Here is a 17,375-nt window from a genome sequence, read left to right as displayed (position 1 = left end):
TGTGCATGACCAAAACCTTGAATTGCTTGCCAATCGGATCGAACCCTAAAAAGCCATCATCCATTCTGTACTTTCCCCTCGATTTAGGTAAGATCTCATACTGTCGGGTGCTAGGGTTACATATCACTTGCATTGCATCCTTATAATTATCCTCCTTGGAGATATGTATTCTAGGGAAATAGAGCAAACCAGAGGCATATCTACAACTCTCGTAGTGATTTAAGTCAAAAGACATCTTCATATGAAAATCAGCGGCGACAACAAGAGAGGACGGATTCTGAGGCTGAGGCGACGAAAAGAAAACCCACTCACCTTCCCATTCATTTTTGACCCCAATTAAGAGACGTGGACGAACCGAGAGGACCTAGTCAAAAACAACTCGGTGAAGTATGGCTTCCGAAGCAAGGACCCCATAGCTTTGACACGCAGCGAAACCTCGCTATTGACACTTTGCAGGCAGCCTCGAGAGTATATCAGGAATGAGATCATCAATAGGGATGGAATCTGAGTTTTCTTCTCTATTCATGATTGTGTTATATTTGCTCGAGAGACTCTAATAGATATACTATAGAGTTAGGCATCTATGCTAAACCAAATCAAGGTTTGGTTAATTTGGTTGGATTTCGACTTCCATGCATTAATTGACCATTATTTTGTTCGGTTTACCGTTCGGGTGGGTTCAAACCGACTTAAAACTGAAACCGATCGGTTTGACCATATGAAACCCTAGTTAAACATAATAGAAGCCTTGATACTTACCACAACTATACACATTTTTTAATAAATTTTCATGTAAATTATAATCATGAATTGGAATTAATATGAAATCAATCGAAACTGTAAAACAATCAACTGATACAACAAAACAACAGACTGAAAACCTCTCTATTCTTTGATGACGGACGGTCGCCGACATGCCCCTTACACTTACACTACACATGACAAGTTTCTTGTTTCCTTGGTTTCAATTTCGTAGCTCGTTCTTCGTACGATGCTGCAGGAACAAGAAAAAAAGCAAGAGGACATATGAGCTTTCTATATGTACATGTTGCAGCGAGAAATCGAAGAAGACTTACGCTCAGTTGGTCGAGATAATAGGGGAACGTGTTCTGCTCGTTTCTTTTTTTTTTCTACATCATTGCATGAGCTTTGTTCTGTTGAAACTAAACATTTTGAGTTGATTCTCTCTTTCATAGAAGTCATCTTAATACTTACGGTAAATGAGATACTACTTATATATCATACCATTGCATGGTGGTAAACAGTTCCGGAGAGCCTCCTGATAAATCACAGACTCTAATTGGTATGTCAAAGACTCATTCTTGAAGTGAGACCGAAGTGACTCTGCAGCGCCTTTAGGCATGAAATAAGGGTTGTTAGTATCATATCTACTGAATCTAAAACCACTTCCAAGATATCTCCATCAGACTTCTTTACCTGTAGAACATATGAAGTCAACATTTTCAAATTCACATGAACGGAGGACTAAGGGAATCTCAGAGGCCAGCAGATATTGAGGTTTTCTTGGCGTTTTCTTGGTGTCCAACAATGTGTCTATCACCTGCGTAAGTACCATTCATTGCAGAAACAACAATTGAAGAAAATATAAACACCTAAGTAAGGGTTGGAATGAACTGGAAATGGAAATTGGAACAAACATGAAGGCCCCCAACAAGTACATACATCAACCGATTCAACGCCCTGCCCAATCATGAATAGCACCGCAACCATGCAGCGGATCTGGTGCCACAGGAAAGCACTGCCTCTCATTGTAAATGTGCAAAGCTGATCACCCTCATGACTTCACAAAGAAAAACAAGGACATTGGAGGTTTTTGGACCAAAAGACAAAAATAAAAAGTAAAAGATCAGATAATATAATAGGGGTATATAAACTAGCGACTGGAGTGAGGTTAACAGTGGGTGCCATTGTGCCCTGGAGGGTGCAAAAATTTCTATTGTTCCTGTGACTTCTAGAACATGATTTGGTCTGCCCTAAAATTTATCCAATTCTATTAGTCATAACCCTATGACCTAATGGTCTACCATTCGTTCCTGAAAAATCTTACGTAGTTGAACCTCATCCTTTATAGCATCCAAAATCAGTTTAAAGAATACTAATGCAGTCAGCAGTCATCAAATAAGGAAAAAAAGATTTGCTTGAATGTGCTTTTTACCAAAGCCGACCTATTTTGACAAGGAGAGACATCAAAGAAAGTAACATTTCGTGTATAGCAATGCACATTTGCCACGTCCATCTTGCAGAAGTTCCTAAAATCATGCTCTCCGATGAACTTCTTCCCAGCAATGTCCATGGCCTAGAGGAAGATGTGAATAAAAATGATCATCTACATTGTTTCACTTTTGAATTCCTTTAACTTTATTAACAAAGAGTAGAGATTACTGCACCGAGAGATTAAGATTTTGTCTCCAAAAGAAATATTTGTATTCTCTAGCAGAGCAACTGAACCTGTACACAAGGAAACTAAAGACGATAAGCACGCACCATCACCAGTAATAGTTCACAAGGTATTCTGCAGTCTTAAGAGCGGGAATAGTCAACGAAGGAGATACAAAAAAGGTAACACAAAAACCTTGCATGAAAGTCAATAGGAGCCGGAGACCATCCAGTGACTCGTATGTCATCAGGGAGAGCACGATTCAGAACTCTCACATAATCATATTCTGGTCCTAAACCAGAGAAAGCAGAGAGTTACAACAACAAAATTAAGAAAAGGGAAATGACCAAAATGAATTACATTCTCAGAGTGAACTTACTTTCACCCGTTCTCCCATTAACTTGTCCTTCAGAGTCTCCAGTAGGTGCCTTCAGTCTGGATCTTAAAAACAGAGCAATCACCTGCATCAACAATCAAATATTTGAGATTCCATGACGCTACCTTACAGATATTTGGGAATGCTCATATTACAGTGTTTTAGAAGAACATGAGCACAATGAGAAAATGATTCGTGAGATTATATGATAAATGATTGGCACACTAGTTCATTCGCTACAGACAACCAGTGAGATTGCCAAGTAAGACTGAAACAAGAGATCCTAAGCAAAAACAATCAAAAGAGGGCCAAGCAATCCACCTGCCCTGTGGACGAAACACCTTTATCTGTTCTCCCGCATCTCGAGTAACAAGAGTCTTTCTTGTCACCAATTAAAAGCCGTGTCCTTTCAAGTGCTTTAAAAATTTCTGACTGTGCGAAAGATAGAAGTTACTCATCATGTAAAATACACATCAGTTATCTGTTAACAAAACAAAACAACACAAAGAGAACCTCAATACTTGGTTCCATTTGTGCTTCAGCCGAAAAGCCATAAAATCTGTAATAAAGAAATGTCTACGATTAGGAAGTACAATGACATGGCGTGGAGAAGATAAAATAACCTATAATAAGAACATATGGCATACCTCTTACCAAAATACATGATTTTCAGTGCAACATATCTCCTTGAGATAAGATGACTCGGTATACTATTCTTATCTCCCTTTCTAACTCTCCTTCTCCTAACTAACCGATCATCCTTCACCTCCATCTACAACATAAACATCGAGGAGAGATTCTAAGCAACCTCGAACAACGAACTAGTTTGAATTCAATCAAAGGTTAAGAATATGTTCACCTGTTGGCATTGGCAGCTTGAAACCTGAGACAACAATTCAGCATTTTCCGCTTCTAACTCCTGTTGAGATATATAGAACAAACAATGAATATATCAACAAATTTTGTATTACCAACACTAAAACACCATCTAACACTTCTACAGGAGGAATTAACCTAAGATTGAACACAAATTTAAAATTCAACCTCAAGCACTGTGTATTCAGATCGTTCCACTAACAAAAAAAAAAAAAAAAAAAAAAAAAATGCTTAACCAACAACGAAGGGAACAAGCGTATGGCGAAGAGACTACGGAGAACAGAAAAAGTTGAAGAATCGAAGATAACAAGTTGTTCGGAGATTTCTACCTTCACGCGATTACGGAGACACACTAGTTCGGTTTCTTTAGCGATTTCAGAGTCTCGGTCATCGCCGCCGGGATCGGATTTTTCATCGGACTTAGTCATTAATAAGCGGCGCCGTTTAAGACGGTTGCTCGTATGACGGCGAGGAAACGATTCGACGCCGGTTGGAAAAGAATTCAACGCGGCGTCGACGAGAAACAAGTTTGGGTTTTGTGATGGTCACAGACACAGAGATACTTATGTTTCTCTATTTACATTTTAGTCCCTCTTGTTATTTGATATTTCTCTGATAACCCTTCCCTTTTATTTTTGTCTAGTTTAAGTCATTAAGATGATAGGGATAATGGTTTTGACGATCTATTGAATTTCGATTTTGTACTTAAAACTTAAAACTATGATGATATATTTTATAATCTAGTGTTTTAACTAAATAAAAAAGTTAAGGAAAGCTTAATTTAGTATTTTTCTTCTCACCAAAATTTTTTTTAAAAATATTTTTCTATATATTTAAATTCAGAAATTATTAATAATTTTAGTCTTAGTATAAGGAAAACCCTAATTCTAACAAAGAAACTTCTATATAAATTCAATATAATTATTGTTGCTTTCTCTTAACAAGCGACAGAGCACCAGACGTCTCCTATTTTCGTTTCAATTATGGGAACTAGTAGTCTTGATCAGATTCAGAGTATAATCTCAGAAAACGACTATGAACACGACTATGATAAGCTTACGTTATACGTGGGAGATCTTGATTCGAGTGTTAAAGAGGACGAATTATACACAAAATTCAAAGAGATAACTCATGATGTATCTTCAGTTAAAATTTGTCGCAACCGAAACACCGGCTCATCTCTACGTTATGCATATGTTAATTTCAATGATAGTTCCCAAGGTAAAAATATTCTATATATGTTCGTAAATTGTTCAATCAATTATGTTGGATTTTTCTAGTGTTTAATTTAATCGTTTGAGAAAGAGTTTAGTTTTAAGTCACTGATCTAAAACACTTGTAGTTTTTTATTCGTTATTATTTAGGTGACTATTGCATGATTTTGGCAAACGTGTGCATGTTTGGATTTTTGAATTATGTGAAGTTCATTAACGAATTTGATTGTTTCTTGTTTGGTGTTTTTTTTTTTTTTTTTTGTGCGTGGATAAAACAGCAAAGATCGCGATGGATGTGCTGAACTTTCATAAGTTAAAGGGGAAACCGATGAGGATAATGTTTTCAGAACGTGATCCTAGCAAGAGGAGGAGCGGTCGAGGCAACGTGTTCGTCAAGAATCTACACGAATCTGTCGACAGCAAGCAACTTTGCGACATGTTCTCTACATTTGGAAAAGTTCTATCTAGCAAAGTGGTTTGTGATGCTTCTGGAGTTTCGAAAGGATACGGGTTCGTCCAGTTCTACTCGGAGCTTTCAGTCCATATCGCATGCAATGTTAGCAATCGCAAACTCGTGCGTAATCAACATATATACGTTTGTCCATTCGTTAGTCGTCGTCAATGGGATGAATCGCCGGTTTTCACTAATGTGTATGTTAAAAACTTGGCTGAGACTGCGACGGATGCTGATTTAAAGATGCTTTTTGGGGAGTTTGGGGAGATAACTAGTGCAGTGGTGATGAAAGACGGAGAAGGTAGGTCTAGAAGGTTTGGGTTTGTGAACTTTGACAATGCTGAGGACGCGGTTAGTGCGATAGAGAAGATGAACGGGACAATAGTCGATGAGAAAACCTTGTATGTAGGGAGGGCTCAGAGGAAAAATAATAGAGTTGAGGATTTGAAAGCCAAATTCAAAGTAGAGAAAACAGAACGGGATGTGAGAACAAGTAGAGGGTTGAATCTTTATGTGAAGAATCTTGAGGATTCTGTTGATAACAAAAAGCTTCAAGAATTATTCTCCGAGTTTGGAACCATCACTTCCTGCAAGGTACGTATGCAATCTCTTAGTAAATCTTTTCATTTGACTTGTGAATTTAACATATGAGTTTTGTAGGTCATGGTACATTCCAATCGTATGAGCAAAGGTGTTGGATTTGTTGAGTTCTCAACGACCGAGGAAGCTTCTGAAGCTGTAAGTTTGTAAACCAAGTAATGTTTTTTTAGTGTTGCCTTTTCAATCAAGAAAACTCACGTCTAATTGTTATTAATCATTTTTTTTTTTTTTAACATAGATGCTCAAGATGGATGGGAAGATGGTGGGAAACCAACCTATCTATGTTTCTTTGGCACAATGTAAAGAGGAACGTAGGTTTCATGATTTACAAACTCGATTTAATAACCTCCCGCAAAACGTTGTTTCGTCATCAACTACAACATCAAGTCCTCACCAACATCCTTTCTTTAGTCAAGCCGCCGCTCCCGCAACAATGTTATTTCCGCAACCTCCAGGCAGAGGATACAACAATTTCCAACCGTATTTCATGTGTGGATCAAGACTGCCAAACAGTTGCCCTCCAATACCTATCCCTAATTTCATGGTGCCACAACCATTTCGTCCAACACTATACCCATGTCCTCCTGTCAGCTTCCACCCTAGTTTGCCACAATGCCACTACTACAACCGAAGCTATTAAACCCACCCTGTAACAATTTAGTAGCTGATGGGAATTAACATTATGCTTCCAAAAGACGAACTGGATTGATGGTCTTCTTTTATTTTGTCGTGGTGGAATTTTTTTAAGTTATGTCAGGATTTACTCTTTGGTTTTAATATGGCTACCGTTTCTTCCATCTCTAATTTTCAACACATGTTTACTTTGAGCTCGATCAAACCAAATTTAAATTACGTAACCTGTTTCAAAAGAAGACGAACGAGCCAATGCAAATATGTTTTAACTTGAGTGATGGAAAAACTACAGAAAATTGTCAATGCATAAAAATAAAACTAAGTCCAAGAAAATCCGAAATTGTATGGTTCATCCTCAAAACTATAAACTATCTAAAGCCATTTTTGTAACACTGAAGCGTCACAACCTATTCGTCGGAGGTTTGACTCTATAAATACGAACTATCCAGTTGGATGTTGTGTAAGCTTCTTCTAAGTGTTCAAGTTTGATGTCTTTGTTCCCTATCTCCACCCCTCTTGCTCTATCATACCTGCCAATAATTTCCACCACTCAACTTTTTTGCATACATAAACTAAATTAATGTGTCTATAATAAACTAAAACTATCTCCTAAATGCAAAACGCGTGTTTAACATACCCGGGTGGCTTGCCATATTCTGTGGTCAGCTCACCGAACCTGTAATAACATAACTTGTACCTATACACGAAAAATACATTTAAGATGAATTGCATCGTCTTCAAAATTTTAACAAGCTAAAAGTAGAGTCTTGAGTGTGAACTTACATGAGACAGTTCAGCATCTTTGGTGATGCACCTTTGTCTACACGGAATTCACCATTCACAAGGTATTCAGGTTCCTTGATCACTGGGTATACTCCACCTCCAATTCTCACCATCCACAAGAACCTAACTCACATAATTTTCTTATGAGGATCAGTAAATACACTAGCACAAGAACGTTTTCTTACGACTCCTAAGAACTGGAAGACCATTGAAGGTATTAACGTGCCAGGTATAGTAGAGATGTACGTTATAACAACTAAATCTTAATTGGGCGACTCAAACCAATTGCCACAAGTCACATGTAGAATCTACCCATAACAGCTAGTTTCTAAATTACCAGCCACTTCCATATTTGGTTGATAAGTATCCACTTAATACTAGCCCAAGCCATTCATTTTCTCACTACTAGTAGTAGTAAAAATTAGTGACCACAAACCCACAGTTATATAATTGAGAATGTTGATAAGTAAAAGTTTGAGTATTTCTTTAGCAAGCCACCACCAATTAATGACATATTTGATTGACACGCAACAATAACCAGATTTTCAGTAATAAATGGGACGAGGAGCATACATGAATTCATGAGAGACGTAAAGAGACTTACTTGTTGATATCATCTGAGGAATAACCAGTAACACCACCAAAGACGACCAATACATAGTTCACATCAAGTGACCTCATGATTTCATACGCCTCGTCTTCATTAGAAGACATAGCACGTCCAACAGTAGCAATATGTGTATTGTTCCAGGTATTGTTATCAACGATGACGGTTCTGTTTCCCATTGCAGTGATTTGGTACCCATAGTCCCACCATGACATGATCTTAGCATCAGTGGGAGTGTTTTGCCTAAGCCAGTAGTAGGCCTCACGGTAATCATCAAAAAGGATTCTGTTCCCATGGGCTCCTCTTGCAGCTAGGACAATTGAGGGAGATGAATATGCCTCTGATGTCACCCATGTGCAGTGAATAGCATATCTACTGAGCAGATAAAATACTCCAACAAGAAGAGCAATGGCACCATTCTTCTGGAAAGGCTGAGACTGATCAAGTGTAACCTGCTAGGACATAGGAGACAAGGATTAAAATTTCTAGAGAAGCATGCTAAAATTCAAAGTAGTTGGCAAGTAGTAGAATAGTTTAAACCAAAACCTATCAAAATTTGGTGGGGACAAGGATACTAAAGATTCACCTTTGAAGAGGCTTTTGAACTACCAGCTCCTTTCGTGGAACCAGTCTGGGAAACCTTTTGTTTCGTCCTTAACAGAGAAGTTAAATTCTTGACAGTGGCAGAGACAGCTATGGCACTGATAAGACAAACTGCTGGAGTAGCGACGAGAATAAGCCGAACCATGACACCAGCAAAGTACAAGCTAGTGAGACCATACATGACGATAAATATTGTAGCATCCGACAAACGCTTGAAACAGAAGTAAAGTCCCGCTGGGAAAAGGAAGAGCAGAATATGGTAATCAAACATGAAAGATGACCAAGCCGTAGGCTGATGCTCAGAAACAGATGCAATAATGGGAATGTGATCCTTCGCGTAAGTCGGGTCAAGCAATGAGTAAAATCGACCAGTCCATGGAGATATATAGCCAGACGCTGTTCCTAAACCCAAAGCAATACCACCAACCATAATAGCCGATGTCACAGTTATCCTCAAAAAGGTTTGGAACAACTTAGTGTCATTGAGCTGGTACTTCACCCAGTCCAAGAAGTAAAAAACCTGTACAAGTAGATCAACAATATTTTATCTTTACACTATACTCTTAACAAGATCTCAAATTCAGGTGGTGGAAAGAGAACAAACCTGCATCAATAAGAACACTCCCATTGCACCCATATGCTCACCAGATTGAACATGTTGAAAACCAACAAACCGAATTTGCATCGCAAGCAACATCCCCAAGATATACATACAGTTATAAGCAATGTAAAGCCTCATCGAATACCTCCCCGTGATCAACAACACCAAGACGTAAAGCGGAACCAAGTTAATAATAAAAACATACCCTCCCCAAGCCGAAACCATATAAAAGTAACCAAACGCAGAAGCAAGAGCCCAAGCCAACGAGCCAGTGTTCACCGCTTTAACAAAGAGATAAAACGTCAACAAAAGCGCGAAAATCGCCACAGCTTCGTTATCATACGAACCAGCAACAGACCGAGAAATGTATCCAGGACAAATAGCGATAAGAACAGCAGCAACAAGTCCAGCTCCTGTATCCCAAATCTCTTTACCAAAGAAATACGCAACGAGAGTCGTATTGGACGCGAAGAACGGAGCCGTCAACACACAAACCTCACGGATATGAACGAAGAATCGGAGAAACCGCAATGCCCAGTAGATTAACGCGGCGGTGACCATGAGACCAGGATAAAGCGTCCCACCGATGATACGACCCAGAGGGTACCAACTCTCGGAATCGAACCAGTTCCAAAACTCGTAGAAGCCTTTCTCCGTGAGGAAAAGAGTGGTACGGTAGTTGAAATACGGATCGAATTCGTGGATCATGGATTCGTATCGGAGAACACTGAAGAGACGAGCTATGAAGGCTAAGATGTAGACGAGACCAAGGATCGAGATACGGAGTAAGAGCTCTTGCTGCTTCGTCTTCAATTTTAGGGATTTGAAAGAGAAGAAACTACTGTTGATCAGATCTGGACTCGTCGTCGTCGTCGCCATGGATTCCGATTTCGCCGGCTCTGATTTACCTCCCATTGAAATCGATAAAGTAGCGCGATCTCCGACGGTGATGATCTGAGTCAAGTCGTCTGTGTAGAGAGAGTGTTAAAAGCTCGGTTAAGCTCTGTGAGTTTTGTTCATGGGGATTTGTGATTTTTTTTTTTTTTTTTTTTTTTTAAGAATAGAAAAATCAAAGTCAGTAGAGAAGTGAAGTGAGTGGCAGATCTTTTGGGCTTCACTGAGCCCATTGTCAATTAATTTTTCTTTCGTCAATAGTACGTTTAATCCTACAATTCTTATTTTTAAGCACGAACGAGGCTTCCCTTGTTTTCAGAATCAGGAAAACAACAACACTTGTTTTTGGTATAAAACGCAAGCTCGGTTTATACAGACAAGGTTGTAATGTAATTTTATGAACAATGGTAAGTGGTTACTCCTCGCGTACTAGATCGGCTGACTAGTAACTAAGTTAACTGATCACGTGATTAGCTCATGGTCTAGTCATGGAATATGGTGTTGGTTAGTGTAATTGTCGAACAGCCCTATAGAAGACTTCGTCTGTATTTTATCTACAAAGCAAGTATGATTACGTTTTTACGTGAACACTATTTATACATTTCCTTCAATGGGAATTATTGAATGTACGAAATGAATATAAGTTGTAAAATTACTCTACACAGAACAGAATCTGACCGGAGAGGGTATGCATTTAGAAGTCTACATGGCCTTCGATCTCGGAGTACGTGAGTGCAAGCGCACGATGAAGTTTCCTTGGAGACAAAACCTCAACCTCGGCCAAGAACGTGGCTGTGACAGGCCGGTGATCCGATAGTTTAATCTCGTTTCTTCTGTAACTAAAAAGCTTCATTCCCTTCCCATTCCAAATGATGCGGTCACACCTGAGATCAATCACAGTCACTTCAAACTCATTGTTTTTGCCTTTTTGTGCATATTATGGAAAAATGTTGTATCACAGTTTATCAAGAAAATACCAGGCCGGTCTACGTTTCCCGGATTCCGGGTCATCTCCGATGTAGTTTTCTGAATCGATTTCGTATTTGTATGTTGGTGCAAAATCTAAAGTTCCCTCTGACCATCCCTCGAATACGTTCCCTTTTGTCATCTCTCTTGAAAGCTACCAGAGAATAAAACATATAATTGCAAACGTGGTTTAGACCCTCTATCAATAGATTGCTTCATCTTTTAACTTTAAAAACATAAGAGTTAGAACTTTGTCTCTTAGTATTAAACCTAAACAATGCAATGAAGGTACCTGGTCATACTCTACCAACCTCTGCCATTCCTTTCTTGCAATAAGTTCATGTATCTCCTCATATGACAAGTTAATCCGATAATTCAGATCTCCCAGCCAGATTATTCTTCTACACAAGGACAAGGTTATCTTGTTATGCTCAAAACTTAATAGTTAAACGTAGTTGAATGTATCAATTGAGAAATTAAACGTACTCATGATCATGGACGCTTCTTGGAAGCTCATCCTCATTTAAAGAATGAGGAAGAAACTGAGTTCTTCTATGAATTTCACGTACATCTTCATTTCTTTTCTCTTCATCTGTATCCTTTTCCCCAGATGACAGATGGGAGCACAAGAAACAAAACGGTGTCTGATAGATTGACATGCTTACCGATACGGATCCCTATAATAAAATAAGAAACCGTTAGTTATTTGCTAGCCTAAGAATAAATTATTCAGAGTAGCTAGTATGAGAAATCAAGACCTTGTTACCAATGTAGCCCATAATACCAACACCAACAGTAGATACACAAAGGTTGCTTATGTGCTTGCGCAACTTCCTCCGAACCCAAATGGTGAGAAACACTCCAACCATCTGTTTGCTCACAATCCGTACATACGAAGGTTTTCTCAGATTCTTGATAGTTAGATTCACTGACTTGAAGGAACTACGTCTTTCCGAAACATATTGATTAAGCAGTTTCAGTGGAGGCTCTGGCCACCTCAAACCAACTCTTTCAGTGTAACAAAATCTTTCTTCCCTTTGGGAATCACTATTAATCTGCATTGAGAGAGAGCGGTCTGGCGTATTTGCTGATGAAAATTGCCTTGGTAAATATTCTTGTATGGGCAAGCAAGATGCGTTGTCATTGGTAGAACCCAAAACGTCTATATTAGTAAGTGAATCTTCACCTACGACTGGTCTGTCCGTGCTTTCACTACAACTGGGTTTCTTATCCATTGAATGAATCGCATCGCAAGCATCATGACTGGTAAACATATCTTGTACGCTGTAAGAGACCTCTTCAGATTGCTTAAACTTCGATGGAGAAGGGGGACCACTGTGACTTATAATCTTCAGCTTTCTAGGTTGAACTCGGTTTAAGGCCTCCCGTATCAAGTTCTCCCATTCATAAGCAGGCTGGTCATCCTCCATACCAAAAATGTTTCCAGCATTTAAGGGAACGATTTCCTGAAGACTGAAATGAAATGAATCATAAATACTGAATATAGAAATCATTAACCAAGGTAGTTAAACAAAAGATTCAGAAAGAAATAAAAAATACATACCCAAGAACATAAATGTCAGCAGGTTCAGCAGTGTCTAGCCAACCATCGATATCCAAGTCAGCTGGTGGAACTCTTCCTGCAGCATTCCATGTCCCAGCACAGATTCTAGCTACATCAAAACCACATACCAGGGACTCAATACGGTTGACGGTAAGCAACACTGTTTACACATGAAACAGTGGGACTTCTTAAAGCAAATGTTCGACAACATAGCATTACAGGAGAAAAGAGAGACAAGAAACAAAATATCTGTCTACAAACTCACAAAATAACAGAAACATTAACAATCAGCAAGACAACATTGAGGATGCAAAGATAAGCAGAGAAATCCAGAAGACCTGATTGCTTTGGTATCCATATACTGCACCCTGAAAGTTTCTGAATTTCGTCTTCTAAGCTTAGGCACATCTGAAATTTAGTTTTGGATAGAAAAAAATTAGGAAAACTGAATCTGAATAAGCAATAATGTTTAAAACCTACGTAGAGAGTATTATTCATCAAACGCAAACGCTATCACTATAAAATTAGCCTAAACAACAAAGTTATAACGATTCAAGGTACATAAATTGAGAGCTGAGAGTTACAAATCACATTACCATCAGTATCAACACGTTGATTGGTAACTCCAGAGCTACTCGGGTCAAGTTCTGCTAACACCAAATTCAGATTCAGCCACAAAAAGAGTATGGAATAAATAAATAAAATCTAATTGTTCCCGGAGAATCTGGATAAGATGACCTTGGACTCTCTCTTGACAGTCATCGTCACTATCAGCGCTATAATCTGATTCAATAGCAGAAACGTTGAACCATTTGCGGATTACAAGACGTGCCCAGTAGAGCTGGAGACAGGAGAAAGCTGAGCAGCATATTGTAGCCCAATTGCTCTGCAAAATTCCACATTGAGTTATCCCCAATTAAAAAAAAAAAAAAAAACCCCTACTTCAATCAAATATACGACAATGATATAGCAGCAGATAGAGATCCGTGTACCTCCGTTCGTCGTGATCGTGATCGTACTTCCGCCATTAAAGCCGGTCAAACCAAACTGAGAGAGGAGGAGGAAGAAGAAGAAGACGCGGTTGAGACTTAACGACCCTTTGGTGGGAGACAGATTGAAAATGCAGATATCATTTTTATTTCTTTCTTACGTTATAACCGGCGGTTTAGTAAATTGATTAAATTTCGGGTTAAATCGGTTTAGAAAGGTCAACTAACATAAATAGGTTGGTTTTTTCTTTTCTTTATGATGTGTGCCAATAGAAAAAAAAAATAGAAAAAAAAAATTTGGGATTTGCTTCAATACCTGCAAATCATATATGAATGTTCAGTATGAAAATATTCCAGTTTGAGCAAATTAGATAAACTGTTGGATAAATTGATTAGTCAGAGTTAAAATTTGTTTTAGTTTCAAAATACTAGCTAGTGAGTATTGAGCTCGATATAATTCTCATTAGTAGTTAGCTTCTTCGTAAAAAGTATTTCAAAGTTTTGAATATTTTGAATCTTTAAACTTTTCATGCTACAATACAGTTTTTCTTATGATTGATTGTTTCAATTTTTGACATGTAAAATTTGATATCACCAATTGTTTGTTATCTATATTATTATTAGATGTATGTTTTTTTTTCTTTTGTTTAGGAAGACATACATGATACTTGTTAAAACAATTCATTTAACAATTTACTGTCATTTTGAACGGATTTCTCATTTGCTGACAGCGCTATAAACTGCTTATCTTTTTTTTTTTTGCGCAATAAGTAATTATATTGAATTAACCAAAGTTTGTACAAAGAGAATCAATAAGCCAATCTGGCTTCAATACAGACTCCACATAAAAATCTATTGTTTCGCAGCCTAGTTTAGCAAGACAGTGAGCCGATTCATTATTCTTTCTATTTGTATAAAGACAAGAAACGTTCTGAAATTTCGAAAGCCATAATTGAATATCACGAAGTACATTTGTGAGGGATGCATTACAAAACCGGCCATTAATCATATTAATCAGGTTCACACAATCACCTTCAAAAATCATCACTCTAGAACCATAACCTCTGCTCCATAGTAGTTGTAAACTCGATAGTAATGCTTTTGCCATAACCTCCAAAGCTGAATCAGAACGTGATAGTTTCATCGCTCCCCACACAATAGGCTCACCCAAATGATCTCTTAAAATCCATCCTCCTGATGTATGGTGACCACTAGTATCATATGCTGCATCAAAGTTACACTTTAGTGCCGGAAATATAGGAGGTGACCATGATGGCATGTTACTTGTTGTAGTCGGACTGCATTTTTTTCCTGTCTGATTTACATTACATATCCAATCATTTGTTTCAGCAAGTGCTTTCAAACTAGTAGTTGTTGCTCCCTCTCGAACCCCATCAAAGACTAACCTGTTTCTAGCTTTCCAAATACGCCAAACAAGCCAAAAAGGAGATAATGCATCTTTTCTATTGTGATGTTGGTTAGAAAAATCGATTAAGGACTCAATTATAAACTGCTTATCTAACTCGTTAATTTGTTCCCTAATATGTTAAATTTTTTTAATTCATTTGTTCTATTTTCTACATTGATTAGGATAAAAAGAATTTAAAAAGTAATATCACACTATTTAAACATTTTGTTTTTTTGTTAGGATTCAAACAATTTTTTTTTGCTAAACCACTATTTATATATTTTTAGATCTCTGATCTGATTAGCTAAGTGCTAAAAGATTGTTTTTAATTATTTGAATCCATGGAAAGTGAATTAAATCATTAGTTACCCTAGCTATTAATATGATCTCTTTTGGTTGATTTATTTGCTATATAGTACATATACCAAAGTTTGTGAGACATGAGTTAACTAGGGACATGTGATATTGTAGTAGTTTCACCATTACTGAAATATATATTAAGCAAAGCTAAAGCATATCTTATCAACTTAATTATCGAGTACAAAACTTTAAATGGGTAGTAAAAAGAGGTCAAAGTCTAAAAATATAGTATTATTTTTTATATATTCATAGCTCTCTCCTTCATGTGAGTGTTTTTTCTATAAACAATCTTTTGATGCTGCTCACCTCCCAAAACGCACCCACCTCCTCTGTCTTGGTAATGTAATTTTGAATTTTACGTATCGTTTTAATGAAGTATAATTTCTTTTATGTTTACGATAGTTTTTTTAATCAAATTACACTTATTTTAGGACATTTATAAAATAAAACTAAACACCCAATCTGATTAATCAAAGAAACACGACAAGAACAAAAGGGGTTTCCCTCTAAAATCACTTTTTCAGTTTTTTTTTTTTTTTTTTTATTAACTTTCACCGTCTCCTAGGCCATGCTGCTTCCAAACACTTGTGTGTTCCCTATTACTACTCCTAATTTATTCATTATCAAGATAACTCTGATCTTTTGTTATCGTTTCCTCGTGCTAAATAACTAGATATCATCACCCAATATATATAGATCAGTTTTGGTGATCAGATCGTAACTATAGAAGACTATGTTGGGTACGAAGGCAAATACCATAATGTGATACCTTTGCAAATACCATTTTTTTGGTGATCAGATCCGTCTGATCCAAATCCAACAATCCAATTCGTTAAAATTATGTAGATATCATCAGCCAATATAAATAGATCAGTTTTGCTCTCTCATAAGAAACCAACAAACTATATATAGCAGTGCAACCTATTAGTGGATCATCAGTTTTGATAAACTTATATAGTTGTCGTATAGTATGGCCGTATGGGTTCATCATCTAACGTAAAGAGCAAAAAAGATAGCTATAAAGATCCAACGGTTGGGACTGGCCGACAAAAGGAGAAGAAGATGGGAGAAGAAGACAAGAGCAATAACATGTATTGTTACTTTGTTAGCTACATTACTTCGTGGATTGATTTTATCATACCCTAAACCTCTAAAATATGTGTGGATAGCATTATACATATAAACAAAATATATAATAACTTTGTTGCTTATACGTCACAACTGAAGATCCTTTAACAAAAAACTGAGAGATCCTCTCTTCAATTTTTTTGTTTGGGAGATTGGTAGATTACAAATCAAGACATACGGCGAGATTACATGAAAAATGATCGATCTTATAAAGAGACATTAAGTTTAAACATAAAAAGTTAAAACCGGAATTGAGCAACAATGGAAATGTGTATTTCACTATTCAATATTCACATGCACCTTTTGCTTATATATATATTGAAAAATCTTATAAATAGACGTTAAGAAATCGAACATGTGACTAATCGAACTTAAATTTTGTGCAAAGTAAAACTCCTTTTTTTGTTCTTCTTTATTGTACATTACTAGTCTTATCAAGCGAATGTGGTAATTCGTCGAGTGACTAGACCGTTTGTGAATTCTCTCATTCCGTTCTTGCTAAACTTGGTATATTGTTCTCACTTCTCAATAGCGGTCTATATCAAACGTTGATGATACTAGATGATGCATTACTCGACCAATTCGGATCGGCTTGAGCAATCATCATTCACGGCAAAAAATGGATTACAAAAAATGTAGTAGTTTTCACATAAAAAATGTATTGCGTTCTTATTAATGGTTTCTTGAAACTGATGTTTAACAAAAAAAAATATGGATTACCACAAATTAATTTAAATTTACACAAAAATCATTGGTCCGTGAATAACTTTATAAAAAACTAAGCATATAAACTAACCTTGATTTTTGGGAGGGAGACTTAAATAAAATACAATGGGTATTGAAAAAATATATATATATATATCATGGAGATAGAGTTTTGTTTATTGTAGAAATGTTAAAAAGTTTGAATATTTTCACAAA

At 37.1% G+C, this 17,375-nt stretch overlaps 5 protein-coding genes across 19 annotated transcripts; 1 reads left to right on the top strand and 4 right to left on the bottom strand.

Moving 5' to 3' along the window:
* Positions 1-755: 755 nt before the first annotated feature.
* Positions 756-4,205, bottom strand: LOC104757759 (uncharacterized). Of its 14 annotated transcripts, none has more exons than XR_015587570.1 (14): positions 3,980-4,190; positions 3,634-3,693; positions 3,422-3,546; positions 3,288-3,333; positions 3,096-3,206; positions 2,778-2,859; positions 2,594-2,690; positions 2,409-2,469; positions 2,177-2,317; positions 1,684-1,801; positions 1,438-1,561; positions 1,246-1,353; positions 1,077-1,163; positions 756-994 (listed from the first exon to the last, which is right to left on the bottom strand). XR_015587570.1 is itself a non-coding variant. In XM_087497082.1 (14 exons), exons 7-14 carry the CDS (start codon positions 2,643-2,645, stop codon positions 933-935), a joined length of 753 nt encoding a protein of 250 aa, XP_087353208.1. In that variant the 5' UTR covers positions 2,646-2,690; positions 2,778-2,859; positions 3,096-3,202; positions 3,288-3,333; positions 3,422-3,546; positions 3,634-3,693; positions 3,980-4,205; the 3' UTR covers positions 756-932. The 14 variants fall into 14 exon arrangements, 12 of the variants coding, with proteins under 12 accessions (XP_087353208.1, XP_087353211.1, XP_010478835.1 ...); XR_015587569.1 differs by having other exon boundaries at positions 1,077-1,154; XM_087497082.1 differs by having other exon boundaries at positions 3,096-3,202; positions 3,980-4,205.
* A 948-nt stretch (positions 4,206-5,153) lies between these two features.
* On the top strand, positions 5,154-6,598 carry LOC104779078 (polyadenylate-binding protein 1-like). Its single transcript, XM_087495327.1, has 3 exons — positions 5,154-5,912; positions 5,979-6,056; positions 6,157-6,598. Exons 1-3 carry the CDS (start codon positions 5,154-5,156, stop codon positions 6,556-6,558), a joined length of 1,239 nt encoding a protein of 412 aa, XP_087351453.1. The 3' UTR covers positions 6,559-6,598.
* A 199-nt stretch (positions 6,599-6,797) lies between these two features.
* On the bottom strand, positions 6,798-10,295 carry LOC104757757 (dolichyl-diphosphooligosaccharide--protein glycosyltransferase subunit STT3B). Its single transcript, XM_087495326.1, has 6 exons — positions 9,149-10,295; positions 8,528-9,064; positions 7,939-8,393; positions 7,335-7,457; positions 7,189-7,248; positions 6,798-7,081 (listed from the first exon to the last, which is right to left on the bottom strand). Exons 1-6 carry the CDS (start codon positions 10,058-10,060, stop codon positions 6,952-6,954), a joined length of 2,217 nt encoding a protein of 738 aa, XP_087351452.1. The 5' UTR covers positions 10,061-10,295; the 3' UTR covers positions 6,798-6,951.
* Positions 10,296-10,587: 292 nt separating this feature from the next.
* LOC104757756 (type I inositol polyphosphate 5-phosphatase 1) lies at positions 10,588-13,695 on the bottom strand. Of its 2 annotated transcripts, none has more exons than XM_010480529.3 (10): positions 13,562-13,695; positions 13,308-13,455; positions 13,166-13,216; positions 12,908-12,977; positions 12,570-12,678; positions 11,764-12,478; positions 11,492-11,682; positions 11,298-11,406; positions 11,017-11,159; positions 10,588-10,923 (listed from the first exon to the last, which is right to left on the bottom strand). In XM_010480529.3, exons 2-10 carry the CDS (start codon positions 13,329-13,331, stop codon positions 10,734-10,736), a joined length of 1,602 nt encoding a protein of 533 aa, XP_010478831.2. In that variant the 5' UTR covers positions 13,332-13,455; positions 13,562-13,695; the 3' UTR covers positions 10,588-10,733. The 2 variants fall into 2 exon arrangements, with proteins under 2 accessions (XP_010478831.2, XP_010478830.2); XM_010480528.3 differs by having other exon boundaries at positions 12,570-12,674.
* A 647-nt stretch (positions 13,696-14,342) lies between these two features.
* Positions 14,343-14,837, bottom strand: LOC147923756 (uncharacterized). Its single transcript, XM_087496539.1, has one exon. The coding sequence runs from the start codon at positions 14,835-14,837 to the stop codon at positions 14,343-14,345; it is 495 nt and encodes a 164-aa protein (XP_087352665.1).
* Between the last annotated feature and the right edge of the window lie 2,538 nt (positions 14,838-17,375).

This window comes from Camelina sativa, chromosome 17, assembly GCF_030686135.1.
Source record: "Camelina sativa cultivar CO46 ecotype springtype chromosome 17, ASM3068613v1".
Classification (NCBI taxonomy): Eukaryota; Viridiplantae; Streptophyta; class Magnoliopsida; order Brassicales; family Brassicaceae; genus Camelina; species Camelina sativa.
This window is presented reverse-complemented; position numbering and strand designations above follow the sequence as displayed.